This window comes from Aquarana catesbeiana, linkage group LG03, assembly GCF_042186555.1.
Source record: "Aquarana catesbeiana isolate 2022-GZ linkage group LG03, ASM4218655v1, whole genome shotgun sequence".
NCBI classification, from domain to species: Eukaryota; Metazoa; Chordata; class Amphibia; order Anura; family Ranidae; genus Aquarana; species Aquarana catesbeiana.
In genome coordinates, this window is record NC_133326.1 from 212,032,018 (window position 1) to 212,047,665 (window position 15,648).

At 40.7% G+C, this 15,648-nt stretch overlaps 1 protein-coding gene across 3 annotated transcripts in view; it reads right to left on the reverse strand.

The window, feature by feature from the left end:
* The window catches only part of TUBGCP6 (tubulin gamma complex component 6), an 83,641-nt gene that overhangs the window by 4,409 nt on the left and 63,584 nt on the right, over window positions 1-15,648 (reverse strand). For all 3 annotated transcript variants that reach the window (XM_073619748.1, XM_073619747.1, XM_073619749.1), the window contains 5 exons: window positions 14,694-14,880; window positions 13,991-14,159; window positions 9,393-9,534; window positions 9,073-9,267; window positions 4,642-4,774 (listed from right to left, as the gene is read on the reverse strand). In XM_073619748.1, the coding sequence (XP_073475849.1) occupies window positions 4,642-4,774; window positions 9,073-9,267; window positions 9,393-9,534; window positions 13,991-14,159; window positions 14,694-14,880 (826 nt within the window). The remainder of the gene's footprint in view (window positions 1-4,641; window positions 4,775-9,072; window positions 9,268-9,392; window positions 9,535-13,990; window positions 14,160-14,693; window positions 14,881-15,648) is intronic.

Genomic DNA, 15,648 nt, shown 5'->3' on the forward strand with positions numbered 1-15,648 from the left:
AATGTTTTGAACAAATGTTGCTTGAATCTTGATGTGCTTTGTGTATTTCTTCCAGACTTGTACAGTAATCCAATCTATGTACGTTGAGCGATGATGTCACCGCTACACATTTACAAGGTAATAGCTAGGTTTTCAAAGGCACAAAGTAATTTCAATTCTTTGTGGCTATTGAGGAATATATTTAAATGAACATATTTGTGCCCAGAGGTTTGCTTTAAGACTATTTTACAGTAATCAAAATGGTCAATTCAGGCACAAATTGTTTTATTTTTTTTTATAGATGATTCATTTTTCATGTAATATCTAACACTATTGGTAGCCTATTTTTTTTCGTACTATTTTTGTCAATCAATTTTTTTTTTTTTATTTCCACCAAAAATGTCTTCATTGTTTGCTCTCAAGACACCCACAGCACAATCCAGAAGGCATCATTCTTAAAGAAACAAAAGCCTGCGCAATAATCTTTGAAACACAAAATCATGAAAAATCAATATTATACAATGTGCTTAGTAAATTCAGCTAATCTGTGCAACAAAACTCATAAAATGATGAACAGTAATGAAAATTCCACATCTAACATTATAGTGAACTAGCTGTAAAGTAACGATTGGGATAGCCATTTTCACTGAATTCATATCAACCGATACTCCTTTAAATACTCTACCTGTACAGTAGTGGCCTTATGATTACAAGTTGATAAAACTATAAATTTAAAATAAATCACATCCACGCTAGCGCAACTAACAAGGCAGCTAACCATCAGGACTGATTTATGCAAATCCACTGAAAACATACAAATATAAAATTGCAGCACCTATAGCATGGATATGCAATTAGCAGACCTTGCAAAACTACAAGTCCCATCATGCTCTGCCTCTGGATGTCATGCTTGTGGTTGTCAGAGTCTTGCTATGCCTCATGGGACTTGTAGTTCTGCCACAGCTGGAGGTCGGCTAATATCCCTGACCTATAGAATAAAATATGTAGAAATTAGATTTGTTCCAAAAAGCATAAAAGTCTCAAATTGTATGACTATAACAATAAAGTTCTTGTACACCACCAATGTGCTTCAGACAATTCAATGGTTCTCCTCCAATGAAAACCCATCACCAGTAAGTATTAGAAGTACCAGATTACACACCTCACACATAGATGTATAACACGCTCAGCGTAGTTAACTATGGTTATGTCTGCGCAAACTCCCCTCTCCCTGCTGACAGGTACTGAGAAGTGGAATAGCGTCTGTGTCCGGCTGACAGGCGAATCGCTCGCACATACACTAGAAGATCCTGGCTCTGATATCTTCGCTCCTCACATTAAGGCAGGGCACCCCTAATACAACATGTTACAAGAGGCAAAGGGGAACTCTCATAGTGAGGCAAATTGAGAGTTTATTTCAATAAAAAAAACATAAAAACAATCACCATAATAAGCTATTTTACAACACTTACATAAGTGCCACCGCTCACCATGACATAACAGCAGATAATGTCAGTGTGCACAAGCGCAAGGCCACATTTTGTCTAATAGGGTATCATCAGGGGCTAGGCACACTGATTCTACATTGGAATGTAAAGAGATTATGTCAGCACCCACTCCTCCTCCTTAAAGAAGTATCCAATCTGGCCCATACACCAACTGATCTGGTTCAGCGGGGACTGAAAATCAGTAACAAAATCAACTGTAATATAATTAATTTATAAACCAGATAGGTTTCCTTATTGAAAGATGTGTTGTAAGCGTCTGAGAAATAACAGTGGGTCATCACATATCTCTATGTACCTACAAGATATACAAGAAATATAAAGAAAGGATATAACCAGGAAAATAAATGAGATTATCAGGAAAGTTGGTAGTGGAGATAGCAAAAGGTTATTACGCTCCAATAGTAGAGTGCAACCACCTAATAAAGTTTTCCCATTCATCACAAATGTTTCCACCCAACATTATGAGGTTAAATTAATTTTGAGGAAACACTGGCCCGTTTTGGGAAAGGATGTTACTTTGGCCCAGATTTTACCAAATGTACCCGAGATAGTGTACATATGTGTCCCAAATTTACTAAACTGACCCCTGTGGTTGTAAACCCCCCAAAAAGGTCGAGTTTTTTGGGGGCTTAAAGGGTTTCTTCCCACATCATAGGGTCAATACATTTGTTTCTAAGAAAATTGGTAAATCATATGCGGTTGGAGCATGTCCCAATTTGTTGAATATCTTCTAGAACGTCCACATGGCCTGCAGTACTTTGGTAGGACAACACGTAATCTGAGAGTCAGACTTTGGGTACCTGTATATATTAATAAACACAGGTTAAAAGGGACATCATTTCTCAGCTCATTTTAGGACACTTCAGAATAGTGATCATTAAGCCATCCATAGACTGTTCGAATCTCGGCCGGTTCAGCAGGAATTGGCCGAGATTCGAACCATGTACAGTGGGTAGAGAAAAGAACCACATTTTGTTGCGTTGTAGCCTGAAATTAAAACATACAGTTTTTGTTGTATACAACTGTATTTGATCAGTGCAACTTATAACATTCAAGCAAAAGATGTAACACCAACATGTCAGAATAAAATTAAAAAACAGAATCAGAGTTGGAAAAAGGATCACCCCCTTCTGTCAGTATTTTGTTGAACCACATTTTGCTTTAATTACACCTTTTAGTCGGTTGGGATATGTCACTACTAACTTTGCACATCTAGACTTTGAAATATTTGTCCACTCTTCTTTGCAGAACTACTTAAGTTCAGTTAAATTTGATGAGGACTGCAGTCTTCAAGTCATTCCACAGATTTTCAATGGGGTTTAAGTCTGGGCTCTGACTAAGCCATGCAAGGACATTCACCTTTTTCTCCTTCAACCACCACCACTCATTTTTGCTGTGTTCTTTGGGTCATTGTCATGTTGGAAGGTAAACCTTCTTCCCATTGACAATTTTCTGGCTGAGGGCAGCAGATTTACCTCAAGAATTTGATGGTATTTTGCCAATTTTTCTTCTATCCTGACAAGTGCTTCAGCCCCTGCTGCAGAGAAACACCCCATAACAGGATATTATCACCTCCACACTTTACTGTAGGAATGGCGTTATTTGGTTGGTGAGCTGTATTGTATTTCTGTCAGACATATTGTTTGGTGTTAAAGCCAAATGATTCAATTTTAGTCTCATCTGACCAGAACACTTTTTTCTATGTAGCCTCAGAATCTTCAAGATGAATTTTGGCAAGGCTCAGTTGTGACTGCATGTGGCATTTCTTGAGGAGTGGCTTTTTTCTTGCTGCCCTCCCATACAAGCCCCATTTGTGGAGAATTTGTGATATTGTTGTCACATACACACAATGACCACCCTTTGTCATAAATTCCTGCAACTGCTTTAGAGTTGCTGTAGGCCTCTTAGTAGCCTCTCTGACCAGTTTCCTCCTGGTTCTTTCATCCAGTTTGGAGCGACGTCCTGATCCAGGGAGGGTCTGTGTTGTACCAAATACCTTTCACTTCTTAATAATAAACTTCACTGTGCTTCTAGGAATTGATAAAGCCTTTGAAATTTTTTTTTGTACCCCTCTCCTGACTTGTGCCGGTCCACAACTTTATCCCAGAGATCTTTTGATAGTGACTTGCCTCCCATAGTTGATTGTTTGCTTCAGATGAACTATCAGGGGCTGAAATGGTCCAGGAAAGATCTTTTCATGCTGAGCTAATCAAAATGACCACAGCTGATCACAGTTGAAAATCAAATGGCTTTGTGTGCCATTGAGAAGGTGATTAACTTTACGTAATTGAGTTTACAAGTCATTTATAGAAGGGGGGTCCTTTTTCCAACTCAGTGATTTAGATTTTTTTTTGTGACATGGTGTTATATCTTGCACTTGGATGTTATAAATTGAGTAAATACAGCTGGATAAAACAAAAACTGTCTTCATTTCAGGCTGTAAAGCAACAAAATATGATTATTTTAACATGGGTGATTCTTTTCTATACCCACTATGGGCACCTTGTAATAACATGCGTCGTATTGGGAACACTTTCCCTTGATGTTGGGAGAGGAGATATTGGAGCCGAGATCTTCCAGTGTATGTGTGAAGAAGCCACTTTTCAGCTGGTCTTACACAAACGCTGTTCCTCCACTCAGTACCGGTCAGCAGTGAGAGGAAAGTTTGCCCAGACATAGCTACAGTTGATTACACTGATTGTGTTATACATCTATGTGCGAGGTGTTTATTCGGTTTAGCTTTATTGGTGACAGGTTTTCACTGGAGGAGAATCATTGGATTGTCTAAAGCACATTGGTAGTATTCAAGAACTTTATTGTTATAGTTATACAATGTGGGACTTTTATGATTTCTGGCACACTCATTTTTTGGATTACAGTTGTTTTATTCTATAGGCGCTGCAATTATATTTGTAAGTTGATAAGCCTGCTGATCTCTTAGTGGGTAATAACAGAGAATTATAGATATTGTGTATTTAACACTGGAGCTATAGCCACCAACCAAAATTCACAAAAGATAAACAAAATATCACTGTTCCTTAAATTGGAGTTAAATGTTGACATGGAATATGTTTAAAACAAAATTCCAATTAAAAAAAAAAAAAACATAGGTCATCATACACACACAAACTGCATTTCCATGAAAGAGATTTACCTGTACGTTTTAAATGAAACCAAACATCCCTTAGTGTCCAAACCATATGCTTCAGTTGTAGCAGAAAGGAGAAAATTTGATTGTATTTATTTATACAGCCATCTGTAATGACAATGTTCAGAGGCCAAGAAACCTTAAGAAAGCCAAAAGATAACAATCAGTACAAATTTCTACAGATATATTGATCTTATAATAAAGAGCAGTGGTTTGTATAGAATTGATCTTAATGCAAACAAAAGGGAAAACATGCACAGACACTCATAAAAGCATCAAGTTACCAATGCCATCATACATGACCACAAAGAGACTGGTGCACATAAAACACGGATATAAACAATGCATGACAAAAAAGATCTTACAGACAGGGAGAGGCACATACAATACATGTGCGTTTAGGAGGAGTAAGGGAAGGAAAAAGTTTTAATCAACCAGTTCAATGTGAAACATCAGATATCTGTGCCACATCCAGCACCGACAGTAGAGGACATGGACTTGTACTGGTAGGCTGGAGTACCTTATCCACAGTCTCAGCTATATAAGGTTGTTGTTTTTTTTATTGTGCTCTTTGGAAGTGTTAATCCATGAGCTTGTGACATGCAATAAACATTTATAGATCATTAGTAGCTGAACAAATATTTCAATGAGCATACTTTTCTATTTCAGTCATCAAGGCATTCCTGTGGAAACCAAGCCAAGGAGGATATGATGCAGCAATTTTTTTTTAAAGTGGTTGTAAAGGCATTTTTTTTTCTTAAAATAAACATGTTATACTTATCTGCTCTGTGCAATGGTATTGCAGAGTGGCACTTTACCTCCTCTTCTGGGGTCTCCTGCCAGCGCTGTCCACTCCACTTCTTCTCCAAGTGCCCCCATAGCAAGCTGTCTGCTATAGGGGCACGCGTGCGGGTGATTCCAAGGGGGGCTATGTGCGTCCATAGACAAGCACAGCTCGGCTTGGCCACGCCCCCTCATCACAGGATGACAGCAGCAGGAAGAGGCAGAAAGAGAGAGAGGGCAGCACTGCTGCAGACTGGCACAGCACTGGATCGAAAGAGAAGCCAGGTATGTGTTTAAGGGGGGAGGAGCCAATATTAGAAGGTTTTTTATATTAAAGCAGAAAATATTAAAGGTAAAAAAAACCTGGTGCATTTAGAACCACTTTAATATAGCCCTTTGGTGAAGGAGGAAATCGGATGGTAGGATGATGCTGCTAATTAAAATTAATTCCCTTCATTAACCCACTTGACAATAACCAGATTCCATATGTTGCAGTACATCTTTCCGAACCCTTTGTCCCTCTTTCACAAGTGGGTATGTATTCTTTAGTAGCAAGAGAGAAGCTGGTATGAGATGGGTAAGAAAAAGGAGTGTGTCTCAGTCCCAATTAGTACATACCCAACAACTATTCAAGCGGACCTTCAGTCATTAAATCTTCTGCCCTTGTTGTTTTAACTTTGGATAGTAAAACTTTTTTTTTTTCTGCCAGTAAATACTTTATACAGCCCACTTTCTGTTTCTGGTCTGGTCATTATCCTAGGCTTATGACATCATGCACAGCTCTCTCTCTCACTCTTGTGAGAGTTAGCCAGGAAGGGAGGGGGGATGAGTCATAAGAGGGCCAATAAAAGCTGCAGGGCTGCAGAGCTGGAGGTGTGCCTCTGTGTAAATCCAGGAAGTGAACAGGTAGTTCTTAGTGGAGGGAGATTTCTGCAGCATATTTGGCAAGCACAGAATCACAGTATATATAAAATAATATGCAAAGTGGTTGGATGGAAGCTTCAGAATGGCAAATATGTTTTTTTTTTACAAATCTTGTAGGCAGATTGCAGTTCCTCTTTAACAGCCCATAGGACTTTAACGAGAAACACAAATCTGGAGATAAAAAAACATCCATAAATTTAACAAAACAAAAGCAAAAAAACCCCAAAAAAGCGGGGGGGGGTGGGGGGTGGAAAGGGTAAACAATCACAGGAAGGGGAAACCACATATCAGACCTCACATTCCTGACTTCCAGTTATTGGAAAGATTGTAGTAAAATTCCAAGTAGGTATAAAAGGTAAGACAACGCATGGATCAAATAAATAGAACTTCCAAATGTGTTCAATGTGGGGACCCAGATGGAGCTGCCCAAAGGTCCACAAAATTCTACCCAGGAGATGTGGAAAGGTGGGGAATAAGACGGCCGGACGCTCACGGTGCAAGCCCCGTCGTGATGGGAAAGTGCACAGGTTCTACATATTAAATAAAAATGAACCTGGTAAGTTTGCACACAAGAGAGAAAAACTGGTGGAAAAAACAGAAGAGAAAACATGTAAAATGACACACAAATATAAGTGTGCTTCAATAAACAAGTGTAAATTGATGTGATTGAATGTTAAAAAATGTGTGTATGTATAAACAAACCCATCTATGTATGGGTACAATATATATGACCTATTTTTAGTGGCGCTTTACGGACGTTTTTAACCCCCACTATCTGCCGATGAAGGGGTAATAGGGCCCTCGAAGCGCCGCTGCCCATTGATTTCAATGGGAATGGGCGCTTTAGAAACACAGTGTATACACCGCTCCTAAAGCGCCCCAAAGATGATGCTTGCAGGTCTTTTTTTAATGTCCCGCAAGCGCACCGCTTCAGTATGAAAGCACTCGGGCTCTCACACTGGAGTGACAGGAGAGGCTCTTTACAGGCGCTATGCAGGCGCTATTTTTAGCACTAAAACTCCTGTAAAGCGCCTCAGTATGAAAGTAGCCTTATACCTACTTGGAATTTTACTACAATCTTTCCAATAACTGTAAGTCAGGAATGTGAGGTTTGATATGTGTTTTCCCCTCCCTTTCCCATTTCCCCTCCCCTCTCTCTACCCCCCCCCCACCTTTTTTTTGGTTTTGTTATATTTATGTATGTTTTTTTTTTTTTTTATCTCCAGATATTTCTGTGCTTCTCCTGAGAAAGCAAGTTTCCTATCTCGCGAAATGCTTTGAGAATGTCAGCACAGATTCTTCAAGCTGATGGTGGATACTAGTATAGACCATCCATATTCAATGCAAGGTTTCCAATTCATATGTTCCAATGCTATGTATTTGAAAATGCACTTCTATTGTTGGTATATATGTAGGACAACCTGTTTTTAAATGTATGTAAAACACTTTTGTAAAGAATACATTTTCTTATATTTTATATATTACATTTTTTTTCCTGAGGTGTTACTCGTTACAGTCCCGTGGGCTATTAATAGTTGTTGTGTATGTATTCTTTATCTATTGCATCAATGTTTTACTACTATGACTGTGAGTAACATACAACATACCACATCCCAGTCCCACATAACCGCAACCAGGTTATGGCTCTTATCTATTCACTTTTCTATTCTTTTTTCTATTCTTTGGGGACAAAGATAAAGTGGAACTCCAGCTACTTTGTTTACAGCCTCTGTCAGGCTTTTACTAATCTGTGTCCCATTTGGAGAAATTTCCCCTATTCCCCCTATTTTCCAAGTGGCAATTTGAAGAGGTTGCCAGTCATGTCAACAGGATTGGCTCTCCTCAGCTGGACCACACAGCAATAAAAGGCAATAAGAGGTTCTACCCCTTTCTTGAGTTTTCCCACATCCAATTCGCATGACTGGGGATTTTGACCGGCTTTCAATTGAGCCAGTTCACACATCTCTGGGGCGGCTGCAGAGCGAATTGCACAGGAGTCCTGTGCAGCTTTGGCTCAATTTCAGGTCCGAATTCAGGCAAAAATTCAGGCCTGATTCATCCCTGAAACTGAGAACAGGGAGGCACCGGACCACCTGCTGCGAGCCACATCGGTATTAGGTGTAAACACAGCCCAAGACATGAATCTCTACAATAAGCTGTAATAGGATTGTAAATGTTAAAGTGGTTCTAAACCCTTACAATCCACTTTTTGCTACAGGTAAGCCTATAAATAAGGCTTACCTGTAGCTACCCTGTATATCTCTTAAACCTGCACGGTTTAGGAAATATCCCCTGTATCTGCATGTGCCGACATCATCGGCACATGCGCACTGAAGCAATGGCACGTACTTGTCGTTTGCTTCAGTGAGTGTGCAGTTAGTGACATCAACACGGCTCCGGCCACGATACCTGGAAGTAACTCGGGGGGAGAAATGTCGCCAGCCGATGCCGTGTACGGGCACCGCAGCGGGGGCTTTGATCTCAGGTGAGTATTACATAATGAGCTAGTATGCTATGCTATGCATACTAGCTCACTATGCCTTGGTCTTGCAGGTCTTTTTTATTTTTTATTTTTTCATGCAGGTTTAAAACCACTTTAACCTAAATGGTAGGATGAATTTTCCATTCATAATCAAAAAATAGAAACTGAACAAGATTTACTAAAAGTGAACTTCCCATTTATACAATTTGTGCCATGATGCGAAAAAGAAAATTGGAAGATAAACGCACCTTGTATCTCAACTCCAGACAGCTTAAAATATCTGGGGCTGTGGTAGTAAACATTTCAGGGATATATTTAAGTGCAAAGGACAGGTTGGAGGCGAGCTGAGAGTCTCCATGTAGACTGTACTGCAGCGCTTTGTTCAGTATAGAATTCAGGACTAGTGGGGTGAACAGCTCACTGGGCGTCTGTCCTGAGACAAGCTGGAAAGTAGAACGCATTATATGATTAATATAATAGCAAGTATAGTTGGCATTTTTTTCTTGACATGCATACCATTATGTGTGTCCGGATATTACAAAAAGCTGAGCGCTTAAAAATACTTCACCCTTTCAAAAAGCTGGTCACTAAGTGACTGGGCAAATTCCCCATCTTCCATAAGCAGAAAGTGTCTGATTGCTACAACATGTTTTTCCATTTCCAGCTCTACAAAGTAATAATCCACCACAGCTTTGTTCACAAGGGAAACACTACAAAACAGATGATAAGAATTAATAGATTTGTAATAACACGCAAGGTTGCATTGCATTGATTTTCTCCACCTTATAAATGGCTATTGCAAATGTTCATTGTTGAGATTGTCAGGTCAATAACAGCAGCAAGGATATTTCAAGTTCATTATAAAAACACACAAAAAAAGGAAAAGCTGCCCCTAATAACCAAACATTTAACCTGCAAAAAATACATCACATCTGGAACATTAGTGGTTGCCGAGGGCAACTTCCACTTCCAATCCAGGCCAATTCTGGCATTTCTCTCCTACATGTAAAAATCATAATTTTTTTTCTTGCTAAAAAATACTCAGAACCCCCAAACATTATATCATTTTTTTAGCAGAGACCCTATAGAATAAAATGGCAGTCATTTTTTTATGTCACATGGTATTTGCGTAGCAATTTTTCAAATGAAATTTTTGGGGAAAAAAATATACTTTAGTAAATTTTAACGCAAAAAAACACAATATATATACCCAAATGTTGGCAAAATATAAAAGATGTTACGCTGAATAGATACCTAACATGCTATTCTTTAAAATGGCGCACGCTCGCACAAATCTCCATAGGCAACGTTTATCTCTAAACTGGTAACCTGTCATTTTTTTTTTAGAGGCCTAGTGCTAGAATTAATCGCTCTCGCTATAACGTTTGCGGCGATACCTCACACGTGTGGTGCAGGCGCAACCTATGTATGCATTAGAGATGGGGTGCTTAAAAAAAAAAAAAAAAAAAAGTTTTATTATTTATTTCATTATTTTTTGTAGTATTAGACCCCTTTCACACTGGGGCGGTTTGCAGGCGTTATTGCGCTAAAAATACCGCCTGCAAACCGCCCCCAAAACAGCCTCCGCTGTTTGTTCAGTGTGAAAGCCCGAGGGCTTTCATACCGAAGCGGTGCGCTGGCAGGAGAAGAAAAAATCTGCTGCAAGCCGCATCTTTAGAGCGGTGAAGGAGCGGTGTATTCACCGCTCCTAAACCGCTACTGCCCATTGAACTCAATGGGACAGCGCGGCTATACCGCGGCAATAGCCGCCAGCGGGGGGTTAAAACTGCACCGCTATCGGCCGAATACCGCGGTAAAACAGCGCTAAAAATAGCACTGTTTTACCGCCGACGCCCCCTACCGCCCCAGTGTGAAAGCAGCCTTACACCGTCTCTAATTTTGTTTTAATCACTTATATTCCTATTACAAGAAATGTAAACATCCCTTGTGATAGGAAGAAGGCATGACAGGTCCTCTTTATGCAGGCATCTGGGGTAAATAAGACCCCATATATCTCCTCTACCCTGGAAAGCATGAGATAAAAAAAAAAAAAAAAAAAAAAAAAAAGAAAACATTGATCTCTGCTTTCTAGGTGGAAAACTGGCAGAGCTGGAAGTGACATCATGACATTGCTTTCGGCCTCCCAGGATCATAGAGTTGGCCAGGACTGTTGTGAAGTAGCACTAAAAATATATATATATTTTTTATTATAATTGACAATTTTTATTAAGTTTCAATGTATACAATACAATTGTTGAAAATAACATTGCATATGAAAAAATAAAAAAAAAGGGGTAATGAAAGCATAGTATTCATAACTGACTTCTCTAGAAAAAGCAGAGCGGACCATAGAAATCTAGACTGACATATGAAAATTGCTTAGCCCATGCTTCCAGAAGAGGAGGAAAGAAAAGAGAGAGAAGAGAAAACAAAGAAAAAGGAAGTGAGAAAGGTATAGAAAGGACCCAGATATTAGGGTGCGTCTCTCCTGGGCTCCGGGTGTTTACAGTGTTCAAGGCGGGGGGGGGGTCTCATGGAATAGTGGGGGGTTCTAGTCACCTGTGCCACGGCTCCCATGTCGCTGTGCTTCTGTCTACTCTATCTGTAAGTCTGGCTGTCATGGATTCCATAATCTCTACGTCTTTAATTCTGGTATACAGATCAGATAATGATGGAGGATTTCCAGTGTAGGGATATTAGACACCTGGCTGCCGTTAGTATTTGTGTTGCTAGCTTTTTGGCTAGGAGAGAGAGGGATATCTACCTCAAATAGCCAGTGGAGGAGGTCTCGAACTGCACGCCAGTAGGGCTGGAGGGAGGAACAGCTCCAATAGATGTGATATAGCGTGCCCCGGTCCTGGTGACATCTCCAGCAGCGATCTGAGGCCGACGGGTATATGGCCCGCAGACGTGATCGAGTAAGGTACCAATGAAAAAGCACCTTGTATTAATTTTCTTTATAACGTGTGCATATAGAGCTCCTGACAGCCCATCTCCATATAGTGGCCCATTGGTAGGGCGTTAGTTCCTCTCCAAGGTGTTCCTCCCATCTACGCATGTATCTATGTTTCCCCCTAATGAGCATGTCATATGAGTTTATGATTTTATATATGTCTGAAGTCAGACCCTTTTGCGTGGGGCCTGAAAGAACTAAACATTCCAATGGGGATGGCTTGGAAAATTGGAGGGTAGGGGAGATGGTGAGTGCATAATGCCGTATCTGGAGGTAGCCAAAGGAGGCACTAAGGGGAAGCTCGTATTTGGCTCTGAGTTTGTCAAAGGGTAGCAAGATTCTAGACACTGGGTCCACCAGGTGTCCATAGTGAAAAAGTTTTCTTTGCAGCCATGGGGAGATCATCTGAGAGGTTAAACTGTCATGTAGTTTAGGGTTATAAAGGAAGGCTGTTACCAGAGAGGCCTCAGATTGTAGGGGGGTGCTATGGTTTAGCCGCCTCCAGATGCGTAGGAGATGCATGGTGTGTAGTAGGGCAGAGGAAGGGATATCGGCATTGGCGTTCCACAATAGATTGTTCGGGTGGGGATGGGAGCCAGCCATATTTTGTCTATTTGAGTCCAGCGATTGTAGGCCGAAAGGGTGACCCAGGAAGCTATGGCTCTCAGTTGTGCAGCATAGTAATAGTGTTGAAGGTGTAAAAAGGCCAAACCCCTGTCCCCTCTGGAGGCAAACATTACAGAGCGGGCTATTCAATGTTGTTTTTAGTTCCATGTAAAATTTAAAAGGTCATTTTGGAGTTTCGTGAGATGGGCCGACGGGATGGGCACTGGGAAAGTCATAAAGCAGTACAGGAGTTTAGGTAATATGTTCATCTTGATCGAAGTTATGCGACCGAACCAAGACATCGGATAATGTCTCCATTTGGTCAAAAGGGATCGGATGGATGCAAATAAAGTTCCAAAGTTTGCGTTATATAAGGATTCATATCGAGGCGTAAGGTGTACCCCTAAGTATTTAATGGACTGTGATTTCCATGCATATGGGAAGTTTTCCGACAGGCGGTGTACTTCCGCGGGAGGTAGGTTAAGCGGGAGGGCTCCTGATTTAGCTGGATTAACCTTGTAGACCGACAGGGATCCATATTCCTTTGAGAATTTATGGAGGATAGGGAGAGTAATGTGCGGCTGTGTCAGGGTCAAAAGGACATCGTCCGCAAACTATGAAATTTTAAATTTGCGACCTCTAACCATTACGCCGCTAATATTTGGGTCTCGCCGGATCTGGGCCGCCAGGGGCTCGATGCACAGGGCGAAGAGCAGCGGGGAGAGCGGGCAGCCCTGCCTAGTGCCGTTCGAAATAGGGAAGGAGGTAGATGCCGCAAAAGGCGTTTTGATAGAGGCGGTTGGAGTTGCGTATAGGTGCCTAATCGCCCTGAGGAACAGCCCCCGAAAGCCCAGATGTTCAAAAATATTTTTTTCTAGGACACGGTTAGGCCCCATTTACATTCTTGCGTTGGGTTTTCAACGATTATGTTGTGCATTAACATGCATTGCACTGAAATGAATGGACTGTCATTGTTGCCTTAGAGTGCCATTCAAAATGAATAGCACCACAATGAATCTAATGTGTTCTACTACGCATTACCGCAATGCAGAAGTGTAAACGGGTCCACCGTGGTCAGACTATCACTAAAAATAGAAATCTCCCACTGTGAGGACACCAAATTCTTCCCTGTGTTCATGTGACAGTATTCACGCTCATCGGCTTAGCTAGTGTTAGAGACAGAGTTAGGGCTACAAGCTCCAGGGAATCTAACCCCATGCAATTAAAAATGTTTCCATTGGTAGTTTATGATTTAAATAATAATAAAAAAACAATAATAAATATGTGCTATCACAGGGTATGAAAACTATTAGGACCAATGCTGTGCTTGCAACATTGTGATATACAAATTATACCTGGTGATATCTGCTGATCGAGGGGCTATACATGCACTCTTTTTGCACTTACAGTAGCAGCTCTGCCCGTATAAAAAGCAGCTTTTCAATTCTATCTTTCAGCAGGCCAATAGAGGCCGTCTCCAACACTCAAACGTCTATTATGCTGAATATATGCTTACAAAGCTACATTTCAGAAACTCAGCCAAGCCCTAAACCTCTCCCTTTTCAGTAGAAAGAAATCTTAGAAGTGATTTTGTTTACCAAACTTACTGGGCTACAATGGGTGCAGTAACAGAATACTTCATCAGCACTGGTAAGGAGAGGAGCTCAATAAGCGTCACAGCAGTCTCATCAGTGGCTGAGTGCACATCGGGGTCCACAGGGAGGGAGAACTCTCCGGTGATCACATGACTAAGCATTTGGAGAACCGGAGGCTCTGCTGCACAGACAAGAGATAGAAGACTGATATATACATCTTACAACTTTACAAAGATTATTATGCCATATTACATACATTAAAGCGGTAGTAAACACCACTTGTTGACCTGCATCTACAGGTAAGCTCATAATGAGTCTTACCTGTAGGTACATAGAACCTCTCCTAAACATGCACCGTTTAGGAGATAATCACTATTTCTGCAGCTGGTGACGTCATCGGCACATGTGCACTGAGCACTCAATGAATGGCAAGCTGTCCATTGAGAAAATTGTGCCGCTGTTGTGACTCCTGGGCACATGCGTGTGAATGACACCATCGCGACTCGCCCATTCAAATGGTTGGGGCCTGTAAACACGGAAGGAAGATTAGGTGAAGATGGAAGCCCTGTCAGCAGTTACAGTGTGCCGCTGGAGGGCTTTGTTTTTAAGGCAAGTCTTTTATAATGTGCTAGTGTGCGATGCAGGGACTGGATTTTTATTTTTGCTACGAGTTTACTACCGCTTCAATATTTTTTTCTCCAATAGTAATACTTACACATCATTGCATAGCTGTCCTGATATTGCTCGAGGCAATATTTATGTGCCAGCGACTGAATATATTCTTGCTCTTTTTGCCAGGTTTTATCCTCAACGTTATTCACATCTTCGGCCTCAGGAACTTGTACATCTGCACTTTGTGTGTTGTTGCCCGATTCTTCATAGCTGTATGCAGGGTCTTCATTCTGTCACAGACACACAAACATTTCTGTATAAAGCAGCTGAGTAATAAAACAGTAAAAAGAAAAATCAATTTCCCATTTGCAGCTGCTTTTCTTCCACTGAAGATTACAAAAAAGACCCATGTTACAACTGGTTGTTATGAACAGGTATTTTTCTTTCCTGTTCTTTCCAAAATCACACTATATCCATTTAAATCACCTGTCAGGAATACTTCTTAAATGAGAACTCCAAACAGGAAATCATCAGCATGCCAGTAACATCACTAGCATAAACAGTACGGATCTTTTTATAGCATTTGATGCCAACTTTTCATCAAAAGTAGATGGGAAAGGACTACAATGTGTAAAAATTTAATTCCCGCAGCATAGCACTATGGTCACCCAGCCATTTGCAGCCGAGTGCGTTCCGACATGTTCTAGCTTGCACTCATCTGTCTCGCAGAGCAGTTGACTGAGTCTTTACAGAGTAGTAAAAGAAATAACACGTGTGTGCATTGCGCTGTTGGTGGAAAATGAGTGACAGGAATCTTTAACAGTGGATTAACATCCAATATTGTGTGAAAATTGGTAAAAAAGTGTGAGTGAAACTTTAGCTCTGTTACAACAGGCTCATGGTGAACATTCCAAGAAGAAATGAAGTGATTTGGAATAGCATAGAGGTTAAAGGAAGGGTGAGAAGATGTCCATGGTGTGCTTTTTTGATCATATGGGGATAGTTCACTAACAGTTCATAGAACATGGTACAATGGTCAACCAACATTGTTACTTGGA